At 39.6% G+C, this 27,010-nt stretch overlaps 1 protein-coding gene across 1 annotated transcript in view; it reads right to left on the reverse strand.

Moving 5' to 3' along the window:
• The window catches only part of hcn4 (hyperpolarization activated cyclic nucleotide-gated potassium channel 4), a 71,888-nt gene that overhangs the window by 31,459 nt on the left and 13,419 nt on the right, over positions 1-27,010 (reverse strand). The window contains exons 2-3 of the mRNA XM_020079839.2: positions 17,609-18,032; positions 2,268-2,429 (exon numbers count right to left, since the gene is read on the reverse strand). Coding sequence (XP_019935398.2) covers positions 2,268-2,429; positions 17,609-18,032 — 586 coding nt within the window. The remainder of the gene's footprint in view (positions 1-2,267; positions 2,430-17,608; positions 18,033-27,010) is intronic.

The following is a 27,010-nucleotide window of genomic DNA, read 5'->3' on the forward strand; positions in this document are numbered from 1 at the left end:
TACTGTGAACTTGTCTTGTGTATAGGCCGAATGACATAAGACTAAGAAATTTGTATTTTGTATAAAAAAAAAGAATAAAAAAAAGGCATTTACCTCAAGTTTTTAAATCTGCCTGTCTTAGCTGTCACTATATCCATCATGCAGTTTTACTTCTCAGAACAAGGATTTCTCGCAAATAAAAAAGAAAGGATTTGAAAAGAAATCCTATCATCCAATCCAATCTTAATCCATGCATACTGTAATGTCAATTTACAATCAAGCACAGTTATATTGCCTGATAACTCTGCCTTATATAACTTAAACTAATTCTGTCGCAACTTCACGCTCAATGCTTAGAAGTCAAAAGAAACTGTAAGAGATTACTTACTGTATGTAATAGGTTTTACCAAGGAGGTCTAAATATATATCTGATATTTGTGACTTAGTCTATATTAATCCACATAAATCAAAGACAAAGAGGTTGAATAAACTGGAAAGTTGCTCAAACTAGGTGTGTATCAGTAAATCTATTATGTACCAACACTGTCCCTGAGCAGGATCCCCTCTCCTCAGTGTGTATGTATACAGCTCTGCAGAAACAGGTATATGTAAAACTGACAGTAAAATTAGCTGGGGTGTGAAACATCTCAAGAGACAGTGATTTGCAACATCTGCCTTTTCTTATGATTAAATATAAGGGAGGCAGATTCTGTGAAACAAGTGAGCATGTCAGGGAGGCAGTGAGGCATGATGAACCAAATGCACCATACCTTGAGCGATGTCACTACTCATGTGACATCTGCTCTGGCACGGAGAACTGAACTATCAACTGACTGGAAGCAGGTTTAGGTAAAAACTCAAAGCTGGCTTCTTTAAATGTGTGGTTGTGTTGTCAACAACCTGTTTATTCAGGCCTCCCAATCTTTCATGCTTCGGTTAATAAATTTAATATTCTGTCTGTGACTTGAATAATTAATTAACTTCAATTGTTATTTTTGTTGCTTTTTGACTGTACTAACCTCCACCGAGGAGATTTGTTTGTTTTGTTTGAATGTTTGTTTGTTTGCAAGCAAGATTACACAAAAACTACTCAACAGATTACCAGGAATATAAACATCTACACTAGTATGTTTTAGTTTGAAACCTCTGTCCTTTAGAGCATTTTGGCTCGTATCACTTTTCATCCCTGTCCATACAAACGTACCTAAAAACAGATATCACGGGACAGCTCTTTTGCACAGGGAGCATTAGTTGATAATTGCAGAAAGGGCGAGGTTACAATCAAGTATAAATACTCATAGTAGATAATTATTTTTTATCTATTTATTTTTCACCATCTTCCCAGGGAATAATTAATTGATCTAGTGTGTGAAATTAGAGCAGCTGTATGGAATTTAACACGACTGTTGGGCCTTAGCGGAGTCGTGTGATCTCTGAGTGCCATTCCGGTTAAAGTGATGTATTTTCCTCCAGAGAGGATTGTGATATATTGGCTATAATCAATATATGGACACTAAAAAGCTGATTGCAAAAAGGATGTAGAGGCTTTTATTGCGGGATGCAGACATTTCAATTTCTCACCGAGATGACCTACAGAACACAAAAACTCCAAACATTGACCTATTGACAGACACATTGACATGCATAATGATTGGCAATCAGTTGGGGGAACCACTCCTTTGTTTAAATATACAGTGTATTGATTTATCAGTATGTTTTACTCAGGACTGGAGCAGTAAGGGAGTACAGAACCTGGCTGAGATTCCTATTTGTCTATACTTTTGTGTAAGTTAACATGAGGCCATCAGCTGGCGGTGATGCACAGTCACACATCAGGTGTGACACAGTCCGCTTCTATAAGCAAACAACAGAGCGCTCTATTATGGGTCAGTCTTTAACAAGGGCTCTAATCCTGCAGCTGTTCACAATACAGCGACATTTAGGCACAGCATGAGCGCTCACTGGGATCTGTCAATATACAGCCAATATTGGACAACAGTCGTTTGTCCTATTCAGGAAATCAATGCTCTGTGCATCGCCTCGCTGCCTCTCTCTCCCCTCACAACAGGGGCAAATGTAAAAGCCCAAAATAAATAAAAACAATCAGTAAATGCAAACGCAGCAGGAAAACATGTTTGATTTAGGGTTTAAAATAAATGGCAAGATATGTGAGGCAATCCGTCAAGAGGGTTTTTGTACACTAATTATCGAAGCTGACAGATGAGATAAGACAGGGTCTAATCTATTTCTAACAGGCAGGAGGAACTGGGTGCAGGAGCAGCACTTACCACCATTTTATTTTTGGACACCCAGCAGTCAGCAGGGAAGTCCTGCAGCATGGGCACCAGGAACTGCAGGCAGCCGTCCCAGTGACACAGTAGAAGCATCATGCCGATCAGGTTGACGATCCTCACCATGGCGCTGGCCAGGTCATAGGTCATGTGGAAGATCTGAGGGGGTGGGAGGGAAGGGAAGCAGGAAACGGGTTAGGGTGGGATGACTCAACACACTGATGGTCGGATCCCTGAAATCTCTCCAGATTGCAATGCACGCACACACACACACAACAATATATGACCTCAAGGGAGATTTTAACTCCTTTACAAGCACTTCAATGGTCTTTTCTTTGTTCATGTCATGCGCAGGATTTTGTGGTTTAGGAATTAGATGACGACACGCTTTCTGCCTGTGTAAACCACAGCTTTTTACATTGTGCACAGATTAGCTGGTGGATGCAGATGTTGCCTGTTCTGAGAACTGTCCACTGGGAACGGGTTTGGCGGACTGGGACCGGAGCTTTACCTTCCCCCTCGTTTGAATCGTCCTTATCATCAGCCACTCAGCCAAACACAATAATGGTACAAGGGTAGAGGTGGCCACGCTCCTGGGGTGGAGAGTGTTCACAGGCTGCATTCGTTAATCCTAATGATAAATATACTCATAAGGCACTGCAAGGCTTCTGGGCTGGTGTAGATTTTAATGGCCTCAACCATTCAAAGTCTCTTAATCCCAATGAAGACCAGAGTGTGCATCGCTAATCGCCGCACTCCTTATTAAAATCCACTCAGCGCCTTTTAAGAGAGCACATTCAGTCTTCACTGTTGTTGTTCAGCAGTAGGTGATGATGAGGAGGGAGATAAAGACCACCATCATATTTGTCACCTTGCGTTTAATCGCAGCCCCCCTTCCTTTAAGCACCGCAGCTTGTTTATTTTGCACTTTCAGACTGAATGAATACAAATGTAAGTGTATAGCTGTGTATTTGTTTTTTTGTTTTTTTCTGTGTGCGTGTTGAGAGAGAGGCTGGCAGGGACCAGTGTGGCTGCTGCTGCACCATCAAATCACATCAATTTAGCTTCGTCAACAGGCGGACATGGAGCCAGAGGTATACTCTCAGGATAATGTGCCCGGGCGAGGAGCGAGGAGCCAGGATGGAGATGTCCCCATTCACACCCCCCCTCTGTCCGTCTGTTCACACAGACACAGTGAATGTGTCTCTTGCTTCCTCTGTCTCACTCCTGTCTTTGGGCTGTTCGAAATGTTTAGCCTCGGGCTCTTTTACATCACCAAAGCTGAGTTGTCTGCCCATGCAGCTGCATCTTTTTTTCCCCACTCAACCCCTCATTTTCTACACTCCCCTTCACATTTGCATGTCACATGTGAGCTTTTGTTTGTTTTTTAGGAGCGAGTCCTTCTTTAAACACCACAATGAATAAGTCATGTTATGTAATATGCAATGTTGTGTGATGTCAAATTTCCTGGTGGAGCTGTAATGGCTTTCTTTAGCATTAAAGTGTTAAATTCTCTCTGTGGTGGATGAATAAATCATGAGGTCTCCCCCTTCCATCTCCCACATTGAGCCTGATATATTTTTCATTTGTGACATCACATTTCCAGACAGGAAGGGGAAGCTCTATAAAACCAGAGGCTGCTGTAAATATATAAAAACTTGCTAAGTAATACATGATTTCAAATACAACAATCATAGGGACACTTAGGACATAAAGAGATGTAAAGCACACAGTGTATTGTTCACATTTTGAGTAGTTTTTATTAATTAGTTATTTGAGATTAACAAATCTTAGCCTAGTAAAAACATACACCCCTAGGCTATATCTGTAAAAGGAAGCTGCATATTTTGTTGTAGAATAAAGCTGTGTTGCTCGCTCTCTGCATAATGCTGAACTCTGGCAACAGATTTTTTTATCTTCATAAAAAATAATATGATAAAGTACAAAACTGGATCCACCTATTTCAAAAATCGTAATCAACTCACTTGTAAATGGTGATAGGAGTGAGTGAAAAAATAAGAATTCACATGAGAATCATAATTCTTATGTTCTGTGATTCTGTAGGTTTGATTCACAAATACCTAAAATTGATTTTTGAAACATTAGTTAATTACGTGAATGGAATTAACTGTGAAACCACTGCAGTGCACATACACAACAGTGAGGCTCAAATCTTTAAAAATACATTTGGGCATGTTTTGTATTAACTTAATAGTACAGCTTAATATGGCGGCATAGCAGTGCGGTGGTTAGCAGTCACACTTGATTTTCATGCTCTCCTTTTGTAGGTTTTAACTGAGTACACTGGCACTCTTCCACAGGTTTGAAAAGATGTTTGTCTCTGTATGTTGGCCCTGCGATCTGCTTGGGACCTGTTTCACCCAATGGGATTAACTGAAGTGTAGATAACGGATAGACGGATGGATGGATGGTAGAGCTTTACAATTAAGACGGTGAAGTATTTTGTGAATTCTGGCTGACAAGTCAGAGTAACTTGGGTCCACAAAAATCCCACATTTGCTGAATGTTGAACAACGCTGGGAAAAAAACTGAGGCCCCCCTGTCTCCAGGATTTCTGTGATACTACAGTAACAGAGACACTGCTCTCCACTGCTGGAGACATTTAGTAAATTTAATGAAAACAGAGTGCAGCATTTTACCAATCACACTTTCCTTAATCTCATCCAAGTACTTGAATGTAACATGTGTCTTGATCCTATGGTCTTGATGCAGTTAACTTTTAAAAATCAGTTGCATATACTTCAATTATTAACCTGGTGCTTGGAGAAACTTCCCAGAAAGTTACGATCTAAAGATCTAGCCAAGGATAGATGGTGTCAAATCTCAGAGCCCATCTGCTATCGTCAGATGAAAAATCTGCCTCTGGGGAGCATAGGCTAATATTTTGGCGGTTCTGGTGTCGATGCCGAATATCCGGGCGAAGAGTCCATTTTCCTTTTGCTGCACACTGTTTACAGTCCAACTAGTTTCTTTTAGTTGAATGTTTCTCCACACAAAACACAAACAATGATAGATATTTTGTAGGTGTTTAAGGTCCAGACGACATTTTGTCTCATCTCTATTAACAGATATTTGCATATGAATGCAGATAAATGAAAAAGCTGTTAGCCGATGCATTTCAGTCAACGTGTTCAGCCTCTTTTGCAATGCACGTGCGTTGTTTACCTGCAGGCAACGAAGCCTGCTAAAATGTGATAAGTCCAACTAGAAGCAAAAACCAGAACGCTTCCGGCCCCAAAACCATGTCCTTCACCTATAGATTCTACATATTCACATGCAGAAGCTGTTCGACGACAGTCTATTGAAATATACCATCATATTGCATTATTTTGTCCTTGTCACAGTATAGTCAAAACTATCTACAGTTTCAGTATATTTCTGATGCAGAATAAATCCTTTTCAATATCTTGTAGCTCAGTCTGGACTCATTATGGTTCAATAATAACCCTTCCACATTTCTACAGTAGAAACTCCCTCAAAAGACCTCTGTGTGGAGAATAAAGCCAGTGAGAACTGTCATGGGTAATGCCATGCAAATCTCCAGTCTGCAACCCAAACTGTGGTGTCACTGGAGGAAGGTGATTTCCCTATCTCCTCTCACAGCTGTAATCAATTCAAATACACCCATGCCAAGCATGAACAGACATTCCAGTTACGAGAAATTGTTCCTGAGATTGGTTCAGTTAGAAGGCTGTTAAAGGATCATTATTCTGAGGCAGAGGAATAATGTCTATGTATCTCTTCTCTGCCTCTTTTTATTTATTTATCCTCCAATATTCGTAAGAGGCTGTAGACAGCAGGGCATCTGTGTTCAGTGTATTATAAACATACTGAAAGTGTGCACACATACAGTATTTAAAAACACAGACACACAAACATGTTGTTTGCACACACAGCACTCCATAACATGACGTGTTAAAGGGAGGATGATTGATTGCTGACCACTTCCTTTTAATTGATAGGGGCACAGAGCACCTGACAGCATTAGCATCAGAATAAACAAGAGCGCTGTGATTGATGAGGGCACAGAGATGCAGCACAACACTTTCTTATGGGGGCTTGTTGCTTCTCTCACTACCCTCATAAGACCACGTGTATGTCTGCTCGTCTTTTTTTTTTTATCAACAACACAGGTCAGATCACATCACCAGTATGTCAACGTCCTAGTAGTGGTTTCTGAGGGGAAACTATTGAAGGAAAGATGAAATATTGATATTTTTTTTTGGTCTATTACTAAATTACGACTGAAAATACTAATATGGTGAATTATTAAAATTAAAAAACTGTCTCCTCCATGTTAGTGGATGGGACAGTAGTTGCCAAGACACAGTTGACGAAGCACTGTACTGAGGCAACTGGCGTTGCTGCTAGCACTGCTAATTATGATCACTGTCTGGTGTCGGCGTCGTGACACATAAGAGAAGACAACATTCTTCACTCCTGTTGTTTTTCTTATGATATTTTGTTGTCTGAGAGCTCTACTTCTGTATCATGTCCACCACAGACCTTCACCCTCTGACTCTCCACCATCTCTATCCTTTGTGGATGAATTTAACCGCCATGCTACCCAGTGATATGCTTTATTCAAAATATTGTTTAATATACTAACTTCTAGTGTATAAGATTTTGGTTCAATGGATCTCTTGGCAAATATGGCAAAATAAATATATCATTGTGATCTTTTTTTATTAGTGTATAATATGAATTGTTGTGTTTTCACTACCCTAGAATGAGCCCTATACAGTATTTACATCAGGACCGGGATCCTATTCTACGCAGGCTGCTGTGTTGCACCAGCATATTTCTACAGTGGCACAGAAGGGACAAAACAAACATTGCATCTAGAGAAGTCCTTTTGAGTCTTATGATAACTGAGGCCCACTGTATAAAGGTTCTCCTATACAGTATGTTTGGAAGGGGAGGGTAAGGTTATGGGTATTCAGCCTCAACATGCAAATTTACAACTAGATGTCACTAAATCCTATGCACTGAACCTTTAATTGGTTTTGGATACTTCATGTAGTGAGTACTTTGGATTGTAAAAGCTACACTTCAAAAGCAGTTACTTAATTGTTAACACAGTGGATATTTTAATTTTCATCACAGTTTATTTGATTGTTGCAAATCAGCTCTGATTAAATATTGTATTACTGTAATGAATTAACTAATAAATCATCATAAATTACTTAATTTGAGTGATTTCTGGTTTTGAGGAGTCATCACCAATACACAGTGGAGCTTTGTGCATTTATGTTAAGAAGAGGTATTTAATATAAGCTACACATAAAAGCACAAACTGAATCATAATAATCAGTTTAAAATGCATATTTACAGCTGTTACTAAGTTTTTAATATTGTCAGCTAAACATTTCAAAATAAACAAAAATTGTTGAGATATAGCAGTATAGTATAGTTTTTTCACAACTGCCTTTCTTCTTAAAAAAAAGGGTATGCATTATGTTCAGAACATTTAAGGTGTTAATTAGCTTCCGTGATTTCCCTGATGATAGAAGGCAGTTTATCATCTAAATCAATCCATGCATGCCACAGTGTTATTTTTAATCAGGCAACACTGTGGCAGATTCTAGGAACAGGCTGTGGGCAGGGGTTAGATTTCTCACTCTAAATGCCTCCACCAAAATGTCATGCTCACGCACGCTGTCGTGGTGGACGAGGCACATGCGGAGAATGAGAAAGAGGCCTGTGAGTGGACCACAGGGAACACCCTTCCATCATCTGTCTAAACAGGCTTGGAGGGATCGGATCACAAAAACCACTCTCACCCTGCTCACTACCGAGACGCACCATTGGGTTTGTGCAGGATTACACATTTCTTGGGTAATAGTTTTTTAAGCAAATCCACCGTGGGTATTCATATCGCAACAAGGCTCATTCAGAGTGTTGAAGACCTGTCACTGTTGCTGGCAAGTCTCATTGTGCACTCAATAATAGCCCATTAAATCTTTTCTTCCTGCTTCTCTTATCTCTGAAAGACCATGCCTCATGCCAAAGTATGGGTCAGCGAGTGGGGGGCTGATTAGCTGATTTCTCTCAATTGAATATTTTTGTGTAGATTTACTTGGTGGAAATAAAAGGCAGTCACATGGCTGACTCCTATCAAAGCACCTGAACATTTAACTGACAGATCGTATTGTTTCTCTCTAACTGCAGTAAACTGTCACTTGGGCGCAGAACCATAAATCTTAACAATCCAAGATGAAAATATGAATAAAGATGATGTTCTGCCACCTGTAATAAATAAACACAAGTTGTTGCTTAATCCTTAAGAGTGCTGGAGGAAATATTCAAACATTTTACATAGGTAATAATAACAATAAAAACGTTTATTTTGAAATTTCCTAAAGGTAACAGTAAAAGCACCACGTTAACCTTTCAACTTGAGTAAAAGTAAGTACCTTTTAAATATACTTAATTATTAAAAGTAAAATGACTTGCTGAGTGAAGCTGTTCCCTACAGACAGTCGTATGAAGGCATCAGGCATGATGAGAGGGAGCCCCTCAGAGCTCAGTCATTAGTGCACTGTCTTGAATCTGATTTAACAGGATGACTAATCTCATCCAAGTCACTGGTTTGTCAACAGGAGACAACTCCAATGAGGAGGATATCTGGTCACAGTTTTATTTTTATCGCGATGAACAGTGACAAGAGGAAGCTGACAAGGGGAAGACAGGGGAGGCCCCCCATACAGGCAGTGTGTGTGTGTGTGTGTGTGTGTGTTGTGAATATCTGCACACCATGCTGAACATCATTATGCATGACAGTGATATCCCTGGCATGTAGCCATCACTAAAAGCTCCCCTCTCATTGGTCAGGCAGTGTGATATAACAACCTATAATATGTGATGATGGAAAAGCTATCGTTTCATATATAACTTATTTAATTCCTTACTTCTTTTTTTTTTTTATGTACAGCAATAATTATCATCATTTGGACCGTGCTTTACATTCTTCCACACAACAAAAAAAAATAGCATGAAGCCAGAACAAACAAACTTTAGCTGTTTTTTACAGGAAACAGGAAACTGTGCTTTGGAAATTAAGCCACAGACCGGTCCCCACAGACTCCAAACACTGCTAAGCTCTTTTACCACCTACTCAAGAATCATGTCAAACAGTGTGGAGAGTGTCTGAGGATGAGAGCCACGAAAGTAGACGAGCGCTCAGAACAAACCACAGACTCAGATTTTGGAAGAAGCTTTCGCCCGGGACACAACATGTGCCAAAGTATCAGGAAGAAGGAAGGAGATCAGCTGAAGAAGAACAGTCAAATTCATGACTTAATGTCTGCAAAGACATGACCCCAATTTACACAGACAAGAAGAAGGTATGAATAATGAGTAATGATATGCATTATTATATAATCATGTAATGACCTCTATCAGGATAAGAGATTTTGGTCATATCACACATCAACAACATTCAATCTGAAGTGTAAAGAAATGGAAGCAACTCGAATGAATTTATGAAAAGCTGAGATAAAAAGGACGAACGAGGAGGAGATTTCATGTGCTGGTGCGGGGGTGGGGATCAGGATCAGGGCGTTGCTTTAGTTACTGATGGTGTTAGTGGTGTTTGAACTTGAGTCTCTGAGGAGGTGGAGATGATTAGATTGAAGGTACAGACATCATTTTACTTGCTGAAACATCCTGGGATCATTCTGTGTTTTTATTATACTATACTTTTTTTTCCCTCTCATAATGTGAGCATGTCAGTAGTGGTAAACACATGAGCACTTTTTAACCAAAGATCCTGCTCCTGGTTGTTTACACTGAATAGACAAAGCCGCCATAATTACACTTCAGTGTGTAATTTTACATGACCTCCCACCCCCCCATTTTGTGTCTTTATTTTTTATATGGAAAGGTGAGGCAGAAAAATTCACACCTCAAACTGGCTGTAAAAAAATATAGATGTTTTGAACCCCATTCAAAGATGGATCATGTAGGTCACATCTTAAGAGACATATATGATCCATGCTTAAAATTTAATCGATCCATCCTTGAAATTTCAGAGACAGAAGTTCATAAGAACAAGCTCAAGCAGCCTAAATCTGATCCGTATTGAAAACCTCTGAGTCTGATCAAGAGCAAGATTGTTGAAAACAAGCCAAAGTCAAGCTGCCTGAATTTGTGGCGGCAGGAGTGAAATACTGGTGGATAACACGCCAAGACACATAAAGGTCATGGCTAAAAATCAGGGTTAAATGTAGATTTCTGAACAGTATATTAGTATTGTGTTGTTTCCATTGAATACAAACTTGCTTTTGTTGCATTATTATAATAATTATTATTTATATATAATATAACACATCGTTTTTTGTTAGTTTAACCTGAATATTTTAATTCATAACATTTTTACTATGGTTATAGAAGTGTCAGTAAAGAACTGAACTCAAACAGAATAACAAATGTAAATTTTACTCAAATACATAAATACAAAAAGTCAGAAAATACAATTTTGTCCCCTAGTTTTCCACTAGATAGCCACTGTGTGTACAATGTATTTTATACAGTAGAAAACATAGACTGTATATAAACATGGGAGACCCATCTACACGTCTTTACACTATCCTGAAGTGAAGCCGAAATATCCCAGATACAAACGCTGCCATCATGAGAGTTTGGGTGAGTGAGAGTCTGCGCTGCAGTGATCGTGGAGTGGAGCCACAGGATTGAGGTCGGCCCATTTACACTCACTCAACCAATCATGAGAGTCTCAGCTGTCAATTATGAGTTTCACCCTGTTTTTATAGCATTAAATAAATAATTAAAACCCAATTTACCCCAAAGATTTGCACATGGACATACATCCGGGTATGAACTACCTAAAATGGCAGAACTCATCTTTGAGAAAAATGTATTGGAGTGTTTAGTTTGGTCTCATCAACTAACATGGAGGAGGCAGGATTTATGACCTATATTACAGCCAGCAGGAGACAGTTAAAGAATTAAAAGCAGTCATGTCATCCATACTTTTATAGAGTCTATGGTACAAACCCATACAGTAATCAGATATAATCTTGTCGACCCCCTTTAGAAAGTATACGATGTTAAGGACAGAAATGTACCCTCCTTTGCTTTATGGGTCTAGGTCTGTAAAAGAATGTCATGTTTTGATCCTTCATGAAACTATAAAAACTGAAAATTACTGCCATTTAATAGACTTTTGGCACTTTAATTGTATTATTTACAGAATTTATTATCCACACTGCTGCCATCAAAACACCATTTCTTTGAGCTGCAGTGCGTAGTGTATATAGTGGCAGTTCATAAAAGAATATGGCTCCACATTGACCCACAAACTCTCTCTGCCATCTATTGGGAAGCCCCTTGAGAACAGTTTAGGGGTCAAGCGCCGAGCTCAAGGACACTTCAACAATTTGTTATGTGCAAACATGTCTGAGCTTCAGGCCAACAGCAGAGTATGTTCAACTAAGGACATGCAATTATAGTCCATGTCAACAAAGCCAGCAGAAGCAGGCGCACGCGTGCACACACACAAACACACACACACACACAGACACACACACACACAGCCTATTTTATTCCATTGTATAATTTAATATGTGTGCCTCATTCTAAATATCTGCTGTGAATTTCATTGCCGTGGGATATACCAATATACCATATCTTATCTTATCTTGCATGACCAAAGACCATATATTTGTTGGAGTTTGCCAACATGTCTCCAATGGATTATGAAAAAAAATATGTCTGACTTGTTGGCTTTTTGAGTAAGGATGTAAGGCAGTAAAATTCAAATAAAAGGATTAAAAAGTTTCTATTCAGACTTTGTCCAGGAGTAATCTCTTAAGTGTGCAACTGTGATTTTATTAATCTATTTTGGACAAACCAGCCTCAGGCAATTCACCTGCAATACATCTGAGCTCTGTTTTGTCTCCAGTTTTGTTATGAATGGCTTCTTCATCTCTGTGGTACATTTGATATTATTTTATTCCTTTGTCTTGTCCTGAATTCCTAAAAAGGCAAGTACATGAGAGAAGATTCTTGTTTTAAATTTGTTCCCAAAAGTATCACTCTACGAGGCATTAAACCATGCGGTGCAGTTCACTGAGCTGTGTTCACGACCAACTCCCGGAAGAAGTGTCCTTTGTGTGACTTCTTACTGTGTAGGAAATTAAAGTCAAACAATAAACCCAATGGATTTATGCAAGACTATTTATAGATAGCAGATACTTGTGAAATATGAGTAAAATGAACTAGCTTTGACTTTCTTGAAGGACATCAGGATGTCACATGTCGGTAGCTTCTGTCATGTCAGAGAAGTGCACATCATCATGGAGCCGTATTTAAGGTGGAGAGGGATGCTGAATGGCATTCAGTGATGTTAGAGGGGATAAAAATTACACAGTATCATGGATCACAAGGATCCTGCCTCCGTTCTATGAAAGCCACAAAAACAGCGTATTTAATCATTCTTATTGAAGTAAAAATAGAAACACGATAAAAAATTGGTAGGACAGTGTACTACACTACATTTGTACTTTAATGCTAAACTGTAGTATTATAAATATGCGACCAGAGAATTAAAGCTTGTTCATGCTTCTTTGCGTATAAATAAAAGATACGATCAAACAATGTCACTGTTACTGCCCGCATACCTCCATGCGTCTTTTACGTTTGAATGCATTGGAACGAAAAAGGTTTATAGGCATTTCAGAGGATGGCTGACGATTTAATCGAGGAGAGAAATACTGAAGCAGATTACAGCAGTTTCATTGACGAAAACAACAATAAAGAAGATTCAGACCTAGATGATGTTTCTGCTGACCGCTGATCAAGGCTCAGCCAGGTCGAGAAGTGTGTGAGGAGGAGGAAAAAGAAGAAATGGGGTTAGGCGACTTCGCCAGGTTTTTAAATGTAGTCATGAAGTTTAGGATGATTATCTTATTTTATGTCTCTATCTGCTTCAGGCTGAGGAATAACATTTTTTGTAAATGTTGTCGATTCTGTCAGAGAAAACCCTCAGGTTTTATGGGTTGTTTTAAAACAATGCCTAGTTTAAGAGTGCGCTTCTATTGGGTGCCTTAGGTCTTAGTTTTTAAGCAACACATCCACTAGTGGCAGCGCAGGTTGAGTTTCTGACAACAGCAAACATGGTGTTGATAAGGGAGGTTCTTCTGTGTTATTTCCCTGTGTTGGGTGAAGTAATATCATACAGACTCTTGTGGTTTCTTTCCACCTCGCAAAGTCTCTCTTCAGAAAGTTCTGCCATTGTTGAAATATCTTTCTCGAGCTCTATGGTCGTCTTGCTGAAAGTATTGGCTACATTGCCCCCCATTATTTATGGTGGTACTGCTCGATTTCATCTGTATCTGTAAGTTTTCACAAGATTTACACAAGACAGACCAAATTAACGAAGAGTACGGACAGAAGGCTCCATCTGTTTATGTCACTAACATTCAGCATAAATTAGCCTTTACTGTCAAGTTTTAATTTCTCTCCAAAGCTCAAGATGCAGGTTCAGATCAAAGTAAGGTCAGTGTGAAGTGTTACCAAAATATCCAACACGTACACGTCGTCTGAAGTGTGGCTGTCTATAGGAAAAGTCAAAGAGTCAGTCAGGTGGCGAGATCTTGGCGACAAGTTATTCTGCACTGACAGATGACATTTCTATGAGGTTGCATCTGGAGTACTCTGGCGCTGAGGCAAAGTTGGCCTTTTACTCTGTCTGCCTAACTAGCATTCATCAGCAAACCCTTACACACACACACACACACAGGCATAAAACATTTAAATGGCAGCTGTGAAGATATTGTCAAATGTCTTTGTCATATGTTTCGGCAGTTCTTTAGATGATGTAGTCATGGCCATCCTGAAACATCCATGTAATTATTTTATGACATGGAAATGAATCAGTTTTCTTTCCATCCTATTATTTGCTTTATTTCTAACACAGTTACTAGTCTGGGGTGGTGGTTGCATGCAACCAAACAACAACAGCCAGTGGCTAAAAGCTAGGTAGAAGGGCACTACTGCTTTTTCTTTATCCATATCTCTTAGTTTCCTTCCCCCCATCCCCTCCATCACTGCCTCCTCCCCTTCATTTGTTCCCTTATTGAAGCCTGACCATGTGACAGCTTCCTGTCAAGTGTGTCCACTCAATTCAAATGAAGGTCGGCCTAAACTACGTGTATGTATCCCCTGCCTGCACTGTGAGCTTCAGACGAAACAGCAGCAAGCATGCATGAAGGCATGGGGTGGCGAAGGGATTCTTCCCCAGTGATTCATGTGAACTTTTCCTCTCTTTGAAATGGCATCACAGAGGCCCTGCATGATTAATGTCACGACACTTAAACACACTGTTCTACCCCAGAGTGCCAGCTGAATATTTGAAAATGGGGGAAACATTTCTGAATGCCGTGGGCTGGTCTGGGGGATACTGTGCTTTGATTGGCAATCAGATCGCTATTCATGCTTTCCAATTGCCCGTGTAATGTCATGCACTCAGGTGAACACACCCACCGATTAACCAAGAAGCGCTGCATTTTGACAACATTGTGCAAACGGGATTAATAGATATCAATACAGTTTTGTTAGTGTGTATTCTTGTGGTTCTGAAGTCAATTCAATGTAAAATTAGGGGGAAAAACTCTGAAGTAAAAGAAAATTATGATGCACTGTAGAAACACAACACTGTTAAACCAAAAACCTCATTTTTGAAAAATTGTTCTTGATTTAATTAATTGTACCATAACATGAAAATATTTTTTATTTGTATGTGAAAAATGAAAAAAACTATGTGTACATGTAGGCCTTAGGGTTTGGGTTGGGTTCGGTCATGCATAAGCCTGTAATCAGGAAAAATGGTAGGTTCAGACACAAAATAGAGAATGTTTGTCCAGTTCTGGTCGGAATCAGTTAGTTCTCTCTTGGGCTCGGCCTGGTTTGGACAAAAAATTGCAGCCCAAACCACACTCCATTCATCATTGCGTTGGCCCGGTCAGAGTACTAGTTTGGTACATGTGTGCTAAACTGTAAGGCCTACACTGGAAATTTGTATCACTACACCCTTAGTATTTCTTCTAATGAATAATAAGATTCAATAACAAAATAATAAGTGCATTGAAATGAATTACTGTCATAATAAGTTTAAAAAGTAACTGTCTTGTGATGTGATTTCTGGGTAATCAACACACTTAGAGAGATAATAAAATACTGTGAGGACCAGTATTGGACCAGTGTGTCCTCAAATTAAGTGCAATGACCATCTGTTAAATGATTTCTGGGTGCGGAGGTAAACAATATGACTAGTAAGTGAAAATGTTGCTTTAATCCCTGACACCAATAACATCATGTACTGGAGTGATGCAGGGCTGCTGCTATAATTATATCTGTATTATGACCATGCACACTGATGCTGCCAAAGCACTCCTCATCGAGATGCTAAACCCTGAACTAAAGCCTCAACCCTGCTCTGCTACTGCTACAGAGGAATACATAGCGCGTGTGTGTGGTGGTGTTGGGGTGGGATTCTTAGTGGGAGGACATGTGGAATTACAAACAGCAATTTATCATGAAGCCTCCGAGAAGATATCCTCCTTGTGGATTGTATTTACTAAATTATCCAGTGTGTCTTGCATTTCGTGACTGGACAACATTCATAGCAAAACCTCTGCTTGTACTCCTCGTAAATCTGTCGGCTCCCCTTAGCTTGGAAACATTACCTCGTATAGCCTCACATCTAACCAGCTTATACCTCTGACTGTCCCGTATTATTCTCTGATGGGGGTCTTTCGTGGCAACTCCACACTCAGACTTTGATGCTTCACTTTGCACCTTTTACTTCAGAGACTAAACAACAAGATCCATCCATGGAGAGTGATGGGAACTTTTCTAATTATTGCTGCAATTACAATCATGCTTGTGCCGTAGCGAAGCCTCTCTGGGCTCAGTAGTCCCACTGCTAGCTGGATGAGCACACAGAGAGAAAATGGTAATCAACATCCCGGCTTCATCAACTTATTGGTGACTGGGGTACAGCTAAAGAACCTCTTCACTGCTTTCAAGGGATAGATGTAATCAGAAGCAACATCTATCCATATTTCCCTCTCAGGGGAGAGGGGAAGGTACTGAGCTCTGCAAACATTCTCACAGTAGTTCCCCAGGATGGGACTACCATTTGGATTATAATTGGATTTAGGGAAGTGAAGCCCTATGTGTTAGACTAGCTTCATCAAACAATACCCTTGTACAACTGTCAATCATTGCGATTTCCTTGGTATTTTCTCCGTCTCTCTGTGTGAATCAACTTGCCATCATACAGGGAAGGGATGCCACGGCGTGGAAACACTCCTACTTGATAATAAACTTTGCAACACTTGGTGACTCCAGACGTTTTACAAAAGTAGACGTGTCGGTCCTCTGATCTTTAACATTAGATTTCACTGTGGGCAGCCTAACTCTTGAAGGTGAATACGTGTGTGTGTGTATGTGTGTGTGAGAGAATGTTGAGAGGAAGTGTTGCCTCAGATGCTGCCACTTTTTCTTGACAAAGTTTGACAAAGACTCCCTCATTAGTTAGCTCCATCAAGAAGGTTAACTTTTCACCCCTGTCCGTTTGTGTGTATGTATGTTTATCAGCAGGATTACGAAAAAATGACTGAAACCTAAAGGAAGGAAGGGACATGGGCCAAGTTAATAATCCATGTATCATTCGTTCTTTTCATATTCAATTAGAAAATCAAAATCGGAAAATTATAAAACAAGTCATTATTTCGTTATTCATTTATGAATCCGATACCAAAAAACAAAAAATGGTTTGTTTTTCGTAGTTTGGACTTTTGCTCAGATCAAAAATAGGAAATGAAAAAATGGGTCACGGGCTGAACTTGATTTTGATATTTAATATTTTGATATTTAGAATATCAGCCTGGATAACTCATCTAGCGTGTGGGTACCACTCCCGACCCGCTTTTCCTTCCACCACCAACCCTTACCTCATATACAAGATAACCCTCAAAAACAAGGGGTAGGGGTAGGGAGAAGGGGTGAAATGGGATTGGGCCCAAATCCTACACCTTATAGGTCAATTCTCTCTTTGTCATGTGATAATACACAGCTACACTTTTAGTTCGTAATTGTACCACCCAACATCCTTTTGATGGCTACTTTTTTACGCAGGTCACGTCTGCGGCTTATTTCAGGGAATATGAGAATAACACAAAATACTGCACATCATACACTAAAGTAGGCAATATTCTGCAAGACTTTAAGTTATCAGCATAAACATTTTACTCCTCACATACAGTAAACACTGAGGTGTACTTTCTTACCTCTTCCCACTGGTGGATGTAGCGAATGAGTCTCGAGAGGCGCAGAAGTCGCAGCAGGCTGAGGATCTTGGTAAAGCGGACAATCCGCAATGCGCGCGCCGTCTTGTAGAAATCTGAGTCAATGCGCGTCTCCACTATGAGGAAGATGTAGTCCACAGGAATGGAGGAGATGAAGTCCACCACAAACCAGCTGCGCAAGTACTTAATCTTGATCTGCTGTGGATCCAGAATGATCTCTGTGTTGTCCTCCTTGACAATGCCTGTCCTGAAGTTGAGAACCAGGTCCATGAGGAAGAAGGTGTCGGACACAACGTTAAACACGATCCAGGGGGGCGTGTGCTCATCCTTGAAGAACGTTATGCCGACAGGGATGATGATGAGGTTGCCAACCATCAGCAGTAGCATGGTCAAGTCCCAGTAAAACCTTAATGGAGAGACGAATAGAGAGAGTTACAGGGTGGCAGATTGTGCTCTATAGTTCAAGAACTGATTGTTTATGGTGTGATGCATAATATACACTATATATATCCAGTGTTCCCGCTCCAGCTGCAAAAACATCATTACTGCCACTGCTTAGGGGAGATGCACATTAGGCCAAGTTGCCTTGTGTCATGCCAGAGTAACCACTCCCCTGCTGACCTGGCTCAAACTGCACTATAAACAACACTAATCAGAAGTTATTAGGACCTCAACAGTACTTCTTTGAGTTTTTTTAATTTACTTTACAATTTATGAGGCATACATTTCCTATAAACACCTGCCACACGCAGCATGCCAGGACATTGGGGTTTAGAAAGTCTGTAATGATACGCATTTGCGATATGACACAATTTATTAATAACGAAATAAATGCGATTGTAATTTTTAGCTGGAGGCTGGTCTGCCTGAAGAAGAAGAAACACTGATATCTGTTGTGTGGTTTCACACTATGATAAAGGTGTAATAACCTACACATATGTAACCTCTCCACCATGCCAGCAGACAGCTTGATATGATGCAAGCTATTTGTGTTTAAATCGTAAATCACAACTCAAAGGTTAGTGAGGGTTAACTGTTAATTACAACCTGCGCTGTGACCTCGTTCATCTTCCAAGCCTCAGAGTTTGGATATAAATTGCACTCTTGGCCGGTTTAGTAATTGAATCCAGATTGGGTCTTTTGTGTTAAGGGTGATATATCCTGGATGCTCCACAGAATGTACCACAGGCAGGGATTCTGCATTGTGCAGCGGCCCAGTGAGCTTCCTATGATTTATCCACCCACCATTAACTGGGCCATAAAGGTCTGTCTCTGAGCAAAAGAAAATTTTAAGAGTGGGGCCATAAGAAATAACGAAGAAATAATGCCACATACATGACCAGGGTAGGAGATACATTTTTCCTGAAAGTTGGCTAGAGCACCGCAAGTAATAACCGCTGTTTTACGTCCTTGTTGCAGCTGATGTCTATTGATTTCATAGTTCATTGACGGTGTGTTGAAGTAAATAAATCCTGGATTTGCAGGGGGCTGCTGCCCTACAGGGTCACATGGCCTGATCCAAAAAGACATTTGGAACAAATCAAGTCAGGCTGAGTAAAAATTCAGTTCTTGTTTCAAACATTTTGGTTCATAATGTCAAACCTTTCCTCATATTATTTTCTTTTGAATCATCATGAACCTTTTTTTTCTTTGCTTCCTTGTGTTTCCTTTAGTTAGATGATTTGTAGGTAACTGCAGGCTACAAAACTGATTTATCTCATCTCCTTCTATCTGCCCTCTAGTCAAAGCTACGCACCCAAAACACCTGCACTGACCGACAACTGTTAGAAACCAGTTTTTCAGGGAACAATTTACCAACCCAAATTTTTATTGATTAGTTAGATCTAAAATGTGAGATAAACATTGAAACTCAAAGTACCTAACAACTATACTTTCATATCCCCATAGATGTTCTAAAACATTAATTTCATTAAAGAAACGTGTTTTTTTAAATGGGCAAACTTTGATGCAGCTAATATGTATTTTTGTAAGTAATGTCATTTTTATTTTTCAGATCATCAAATAAAAACTTTAATAGCTCTACATTTCCTATGTCATTGTTTGTCATGTTGGCCTCAGGGGCTGAGAAATCTATGGACAGACTTTACATCACTTTGAGCAAAAAAAAAAGAAGAAGACTACACAGGCAGCCATGTCCCAGATGCTTGGGTTGTAATGTGCTTAGATAACAGTTTACAAAAGCATCTCAAACCAACACATGCATACATAAAGATACAGTACACACCAACACACATCTCGGTTTCATGTCTTTTTCAGAAACACACACACACTCACACTGAGGAAATGGTGACAGTAATTGGAATTCTTCAAAGTAAAAGGGTGGCTTCTGTTGTCAAGTGGAGTTATATTTAGACAGACCTCACCACCACTGTGTTTGCTCATGTTACGACTGAAAGCCCGTGAGGACAAGAAAAAACTTCAAAGCAAGAAATGCAAACATAGGTAATGACATTTGTTCGTCATAGTGCCATGTTCCCTGATATTACAAATGCTAGCCTGTGCATGTGTATGAGCTACACAGTGTTCTAATAGGAGCGCTCCCAGATAATCATTTTCTTTCAGTACCTGTTACCGCTGCAAATACTCACTTTTGCTTCGTTGTTTGCCTCAGCTGTTATCACACATAAACCTCATTTACAATATAAATGTATGTGCCAGTGTCTTTGCATTTTTGCAACTCCTTTACAACAAAATACGAACACAAATAGCCAATGCAATTCTCCAAAGCTCAGTGTAGTGTTTAAAACCAGATGTATTTTTCCCTTCTTTATAACTACACTTGTTTTGATTTATTTCACTATAATAAAATCAGTTTAAAGAGACATGTCTGTTTTAATCAATTTCAATGAACAACAACTTTGCTGTTAAGGTCACATTATCATTGTGAAGCACTGTAATTGTATGTGAAATCTGCAGTACCAAGCAAAATTAAACAAAGTTATGTATTACTGATCTATAACACTATATGGAATTCCTTGGCTAGTGGCAATGTAAAATGTAAATTCATTGTAGATAATGGGTTTACTTATGTAAAAAACTGAGGGATTGTCCTTTAAGATGGTATTCAAAAAGCAGACGGTAATAATAAGCATCCATTTTCTATACCATGTCTCTTCTCCAATGTCAGCTGGAATTGGCTCCAGCACCCCCACGTGTTTTTTTTTCACAGCACATCAACAACTTCTTTAGCGTCTTCTATGTGTATGGCATCTCTTTTTCATCCTGATATATTTGTATTCTTGTTGTTTTGTTCAGTTTTGCGTTTGTCTTGTGTTAGAAGCACCATCAACGCACCAAGTCGCTCACCCTGAATTCTCTGGACAATATGCTGCTACTCACATGGGCTCGAAGAAGGTGCAGGAGCAACGAATTCAGGACGCCAGAGTGTTCTGACAAAACCGACACAGACATAGGAAGATCATGCAAACTCCACACAGAAAGAGCCATGTGCAAAGCCATGGAGAGGTAACAATGCTAAACAATGTATGCTGCCCACTGTAAAATGCATTATTTACTGAGTGTATGTGGTAAAATGCATAAAACATGCATGTATTAGTTACTTGCAAAGACATAATGACAAGAGCAAAATGCCAGCAGCTCTGTGACACTGCCCAGGAGGGACCTGTAGCGACAACACTAACACGCTTAAGCAAACATGTTAAGAATGCATCATGTTTACCACGGAAACTTTAACTTGATAATACCAACAAACTAACACTGCCATCCCTGGAGCCATGCAGGTACTGTGGTTAATACAATTAAACACACTCCGAGATAGACAACAGGGGGTCTTTCAGAGCCAGGAAAAAAAGACGAGCCATGGTTATGGTCGCCTGACAAAGATGTCAAACCTTTTAGCAAAACCTCAGCCAGCTGTTAGATGTTAATGTATGAATGACAGAGTGAGGAAACAGACTGAGAGAAGGAGAAAACAGCGCCAGAGGGGAGTTCCTCAACATCTTTACAGGAGGAATAACAAGACAGAATGCTATTTAAGACCTTTGAATGTCACTCTGACATAACAGAGCCGCAGCTGCCACCTGTTTGAGCAAGCCTCACTGGTTATAGGAGTTTTGGGATTGGAGAGATTAACAGCAGCTGCTGTGTGCTCATAGAACAAATGCATCTCACCAAATATAAAGAGAAAGGCATGAAATTTGTCCCAACATAAAAGAGAAAAAGATCATCATTTTTCATGGTACCGTTGGATGTTTTTTTCCAATTAAACCAATCGTTCAGGTGCAGAGATCCGTATGTAGGTTGAGGAGATCCCCAAAACAAATATCATATCACCATGACTAACCCCCAAATGTATTTTGGGACAAATAACTAAGCATGCACAATTTGTAAGTGCTGTGTAGCAGTCTTGATGTATTCTGTTTTTGTTGTTTACATATAATATGTTCACATGCTGAGTGTGTGCTTGTGTGTGTGTGCATGCCTGTGTATAGTAAATATGATGATGCTCATAATTTCTACTTTTCCCTTCTGCAGTGGCCTGATGGAGGTCAGTCCACCTAAACATAGGATCCATTTGCTGTGTTTTATTATGCACTGGGACCCTGACATAGAGGAATATTGTTCTATAAATACAGTGCTGGATGTTAGGGAAGACATTTCAAAGGCATTCAATTATTTCATATCTCTGTGTGCATACAAAATCACAGACACACTGCATGTTGGTGAACAACAATTTTCAAGGAAAATAAAAGCAAAATACAATGACCTGGCAGTGTTGACATGAAGGTGATACTCTCAACTGTGGAAGGAGTAAGAAATGTCTTATTTATTTATTATTTATATAGTTTTAGAGGTTGAGAAGGTTACTGGTTCAAACCCCTGTTTAGCCAGGGTCTTTTTGTGGGGAGTTTTCATGTTCTCCCATGCAGTGACTGTGTGGGCTTTGTCAAGGTACTCAAGCTTCCTCTGTCCAAAGACATGCAGATTGGGGTAAGGTTAAGTGGAAACTGTTGATTGTGAATGGTGTGTGTCTCCATGTTGGACCTGTGATACACTAGCAAAGCTTGGGCTTGAATTTTGTTGAAAACATTGAGCATAAAGACCCAAAACAAAACCAAAGAATCTGATAAAAGAAACAACTCTTGATGACCACTCACAGCACATTTCAGTACAGTTTTGCCATTCACACAAATTCATAAAGTGCATTTATGTGCAGCACTATATCACACAATCACATATTGCTGTCACAGCCGTCTGGTGAAAATTGGGGTTCAATATCTTGTCCACACAGAATGTGAAGACTGGGAATGGAACCTAACCTTCTGAATAATGGGCAACATTCTCTACCTCTTGAAACAGCCTCTGGCACAACCTGTGTTTATTTGTTGCTGCACAACAAGGGAACAAATGAAAGTTAGACATGGTGTGTTTGCAGGACCTGTGTGAAACTATTTCATTTTTCTAAATGGGGCCCGCATAAGCAGACACACACTGGAAACACTGGGAAAGAGGAGCAGCAGCATGGCTCACACCTAACTAAGGTGCTGAGAGTTCGCTGTACTGACGAAGTGCGCCCTGACATGTTGCACTCTGGAGGGACAGAGACTGCAGCCCTCTCTGCTCTCCTGTGGGGTGACCAGGGACAGCAGGAACATGTTGGCACCATCAGAGTGCATGTGACTACATGATAAGCCTCTCTCATTCTCCTCACTCTCACAGCCCACGCCTACCTGAAAGAGACTGAGACCCAGAGATGGACACTCGCTCACCTTTCACTGTACAGTCCAGATTTTTAAATTGACGAGGCAGGTACAAGGGACACAAGAGACACAGGAATTGGTTATAAATAGTGCTGTATATATACAGGGAATATACAGGGAGAGTAAGTTTTGTTTGTTTGCAAATGCACACTCTTGTTTTTACATTTCCCTTGTAGAAGATGTCTATCTGTTGGCCACCATGCTGGGAGAATGATGGCATCACATACAAGCAAGATTATCTGTCATGTCAGGTAAAAGTGTCAGACAGCATTTAAAAGTGTCCCCCTTTTATTACATGACTGAATGGGAACAGCAGAGGAAAAATGAGTGCTCTCCACACACACACACACACACACACACACGAGGACCCCAGCCAACATTGTGTGCACTGTAAATGAGATTTGCGCTGATCAAATGATTGAAATGTATCTGTTTTTGCATAAAAAAACAAGTTTCTGTGTTGAATAATTGATTTGCTTGCTGAGTGTTTGTGTGTGTGTTTATGTGCGCGTGTGTTTGCTTGCTCCAATTTTCTCAGTAAAGATTTGTGTTATCAGGGTCCTGCTCAGACTATGCCTGAAAATTCCGACTCATGTTAAATATCAGCCGCACAAACAGCCTGGTTTCATTTTGACCCCCACACATCAACACACAGCACCCACAAACCCTGTCTTCTCTCGTCAGTCAATATTTCAATACCAAAACTCCAGGTATCAGAGAAAACTATGACATGTTTCTTTTGTGTAGAAATACTGATAAGCCAATATTGAATTTAGGCTGGTGCAATTTCTACTAAAAGATAAGGAAACAAACAAAAGAGAAAGTTGATCATTCAAATTTTGACCATGACCTTGAAACTTAAAGTAATTTAAAGTCATTAAATCGTGTGAATCAATCACATTTGACAGTGTATCCCATCAGACCTGTGCATCACTATGAAGAGAACTGCAACTGTTTGCCTTTGTGCCTGTAGTACATATGTGCATATATGTAACTGTTAGTCTAAACACATGCATTTCATTATTCTTCTGATAAAAGAAAACTTGCTAACATCTTTGCCTAAAAACAATTCTCATTATTTGTCTGTGAAAGCTGCAATAGATGTTTCGTACGGACAGACGTCCACTCTAATGATCACTTACAGCTCAGACAGGCCAGAAGCTGAGAGACTGCTCACTAATTCCTCTGCACTGTTTGTGTTGACAAGACAACAGGCTGATGTCTGCAGACAGCTGTTAGCCAGCATTAGCTCTCTGGCATGGACAGAATTAAGTAGAATTTACACACTGTCCCGTCAAAATAAAATGTTCTCATCTACATCGTAATGATTTGATTTCCACACAAAGCGGGCGTTTGACTCAACACGCCGCCCAAAGTGAACCAGGTCTGCCCCCACACAACATTTAGCACAGATGTACAGAGAGAAGAAGCGCACATACAAAGATTGGCTTGGAAACTTTTTAATTGAAATGAAATCTACGATTAAGTGGAAGATCAATATTGTTTTTATTCAGCTATATACCGAGAGCATAGTTTAATTGAGGTTTAGGGGTATGTAATATAAATTACAGTTAGAGTGAAAGTTTTTGCTGGTGAGGTTATTTTAATATTATTATGAATTCATGTTTTTTCCTTACATGGTAGACTTCTCTATTTGACAGTTTAATTAAAAATGAATCACATCCACCTTAATGACTTTTAAAGCCAGTGTAAGATTAATCTATTAAATTATTTTATGACTATGTTATACAAATAATTTCTTGAAGAGAAAAACAATCAAAAATAAAATAAAACAATAACAACAACAACTATAATATTAATTATTATTATTATTATTATACTTTTTTAGCAATTTGGCTAAAACACTGTTGGCCTCCATTGAAGCTGCATGAATAGTTGTTTTGGCACCAGGTTAACAAGAGCAAACACAGCACCAGCCAATTAAGGCCCAATGCAATTTTTTTAATGAATACAAGAAGTGGACTGAATGAAAATTAAGCATGAAAGGCTTTTAAAAAAAATCACTTCATCTTACGTAAGCTACATTTAGCCACAGGGAAAGGCGAGCTATGATGAATCTTGTCACACTTTAACAGCAGAACAACATCTGTGACAACAAAACACGTCTGTGTATTGTCCATAAAAAGAAAACCAAATGTTATTTAACAAGCCAGTTGGCAAACACAGCAAGTTATAAATGTTGAGGAGAAACAAAAAAGAAAATTCAGGTTAAAAGGGTTAATCCTATTTTTGTTGTCACCCGCTCCAATGAACTGTCATAACGCTGCTGTCTTTGCTAAGCACAGCCGGCAGGCACACTGCAAGCACATCACTGACACTGGGACTGTGCAGTCGCAGGTGGCTATATTTAGGTGAGGCACAATGTTTTATCAAACCAAGGCTTAGAAGATTTCATCAGAGGTAGAGGCAAATCTCCCCAACCTTAGGCTAAGAGAAAAGAGAGAGAAAACAGGGGGGATGTTCTAAATATCTGCAGAGGGGAGAGGAGAAGCATAAAATCAACTGAAAGACTCAACCTTAGCTAACATTGCTAAAAGAGATCAATTTAGAAATTAAGTAATTAACTAAAGCTTTGCCTGGGACTGTAATTGAACATAGACAACAGAAGCCAATACAAACGCCAATGTCACATCTACTGAAGTAGAAAAGACTACTGCAATGCCTGTTCTAAACATGGCTGCTTGAAATGGCCTGTTTGTTTGCCCTGGAGAGATTGCAGATTTCTTTACGAAACTGTAAAAGTGACATGCCGAAATTGTGCTACAAAGTGCTACAAATCTGGAATTGATTGACAGATCTTTCTAAGCACAGACTAACACTAAAAGATCTAAATCTAAGGTATTAGATACCTTTAACTTTGAAAATGACTCCCACATTTGCATGTGTGTAATTAAGTGTTCAGTGCACTATGGTGGTTTGGCTTAAATTGATGTAAAATGTCATCTTCTAAGTGGATCAGAGGGTGTATTTACAAAACACAGCACATCCCTTTCATAATCCTTCATTAATGGTTAAAAAGATATTAAAAACATTTGTGTGATAATACCAGAATTAATTGGAATTAAACGGCTTCGATTCACTTCAACTTTATTCAAAATCGCAGATGAGGGTATTAGTTTTACAGGGAAACTCACTGACATCTGTAGCATTGATGCCAGACACTCATGATTATGCCCCAGATCCACTCAATGAAAGAAGTCCAGCCGCTAAACTTGCAGTGATGTTTGAAGAGCTCAGAAGTGTGCACTTAAGAGCTCTGACTAAATCATGAAATCAACAGAGGTACTTTGCAAAATGACCAGATGTAATCAGGGGAGCACGCCGAGAAGAATGCTCACAAGAAGTCTGTTTCTGGCCCCCTTTACATCCCACTGGGATACTTTCTATTTTTTGTTTTGGGGGGGGGTACTGTTGCTGGACATGCTCTGCCCGGTGACACAAGTAGCTACTCAGTATCCCATGTCTTCATCTCTGCTGCCCCACAGAGTCCTTCACAGATTAGCAGGGCACAACTTGCTGACAATCTGCTCTGAAAAACAAAACTGTACAGATTGTACAAGGAGGTAATCTGCAGTCCCAGGAGAAAAAAAGTAAATAGGAAGACAGTGAGTGGCCGAGCAAA

The sequence above is a fragment of the Paralichthys olivaceus genome, chromosome 1, assembly GCF_024713975.1.
Source record: "Paralichthys olivaceus isolate ysfri-2021 chromosome 1, ASM2471397v2, whole genome shotgun sequence".
NCBI classification, from domain to species: domain Eukaryota; kingdom Metazoa; phylum Chordata; class Actinopteri; order Pleuronectiformes; family Paralichthyidae; genus Paralichthys; species Paralichthys olivaceus.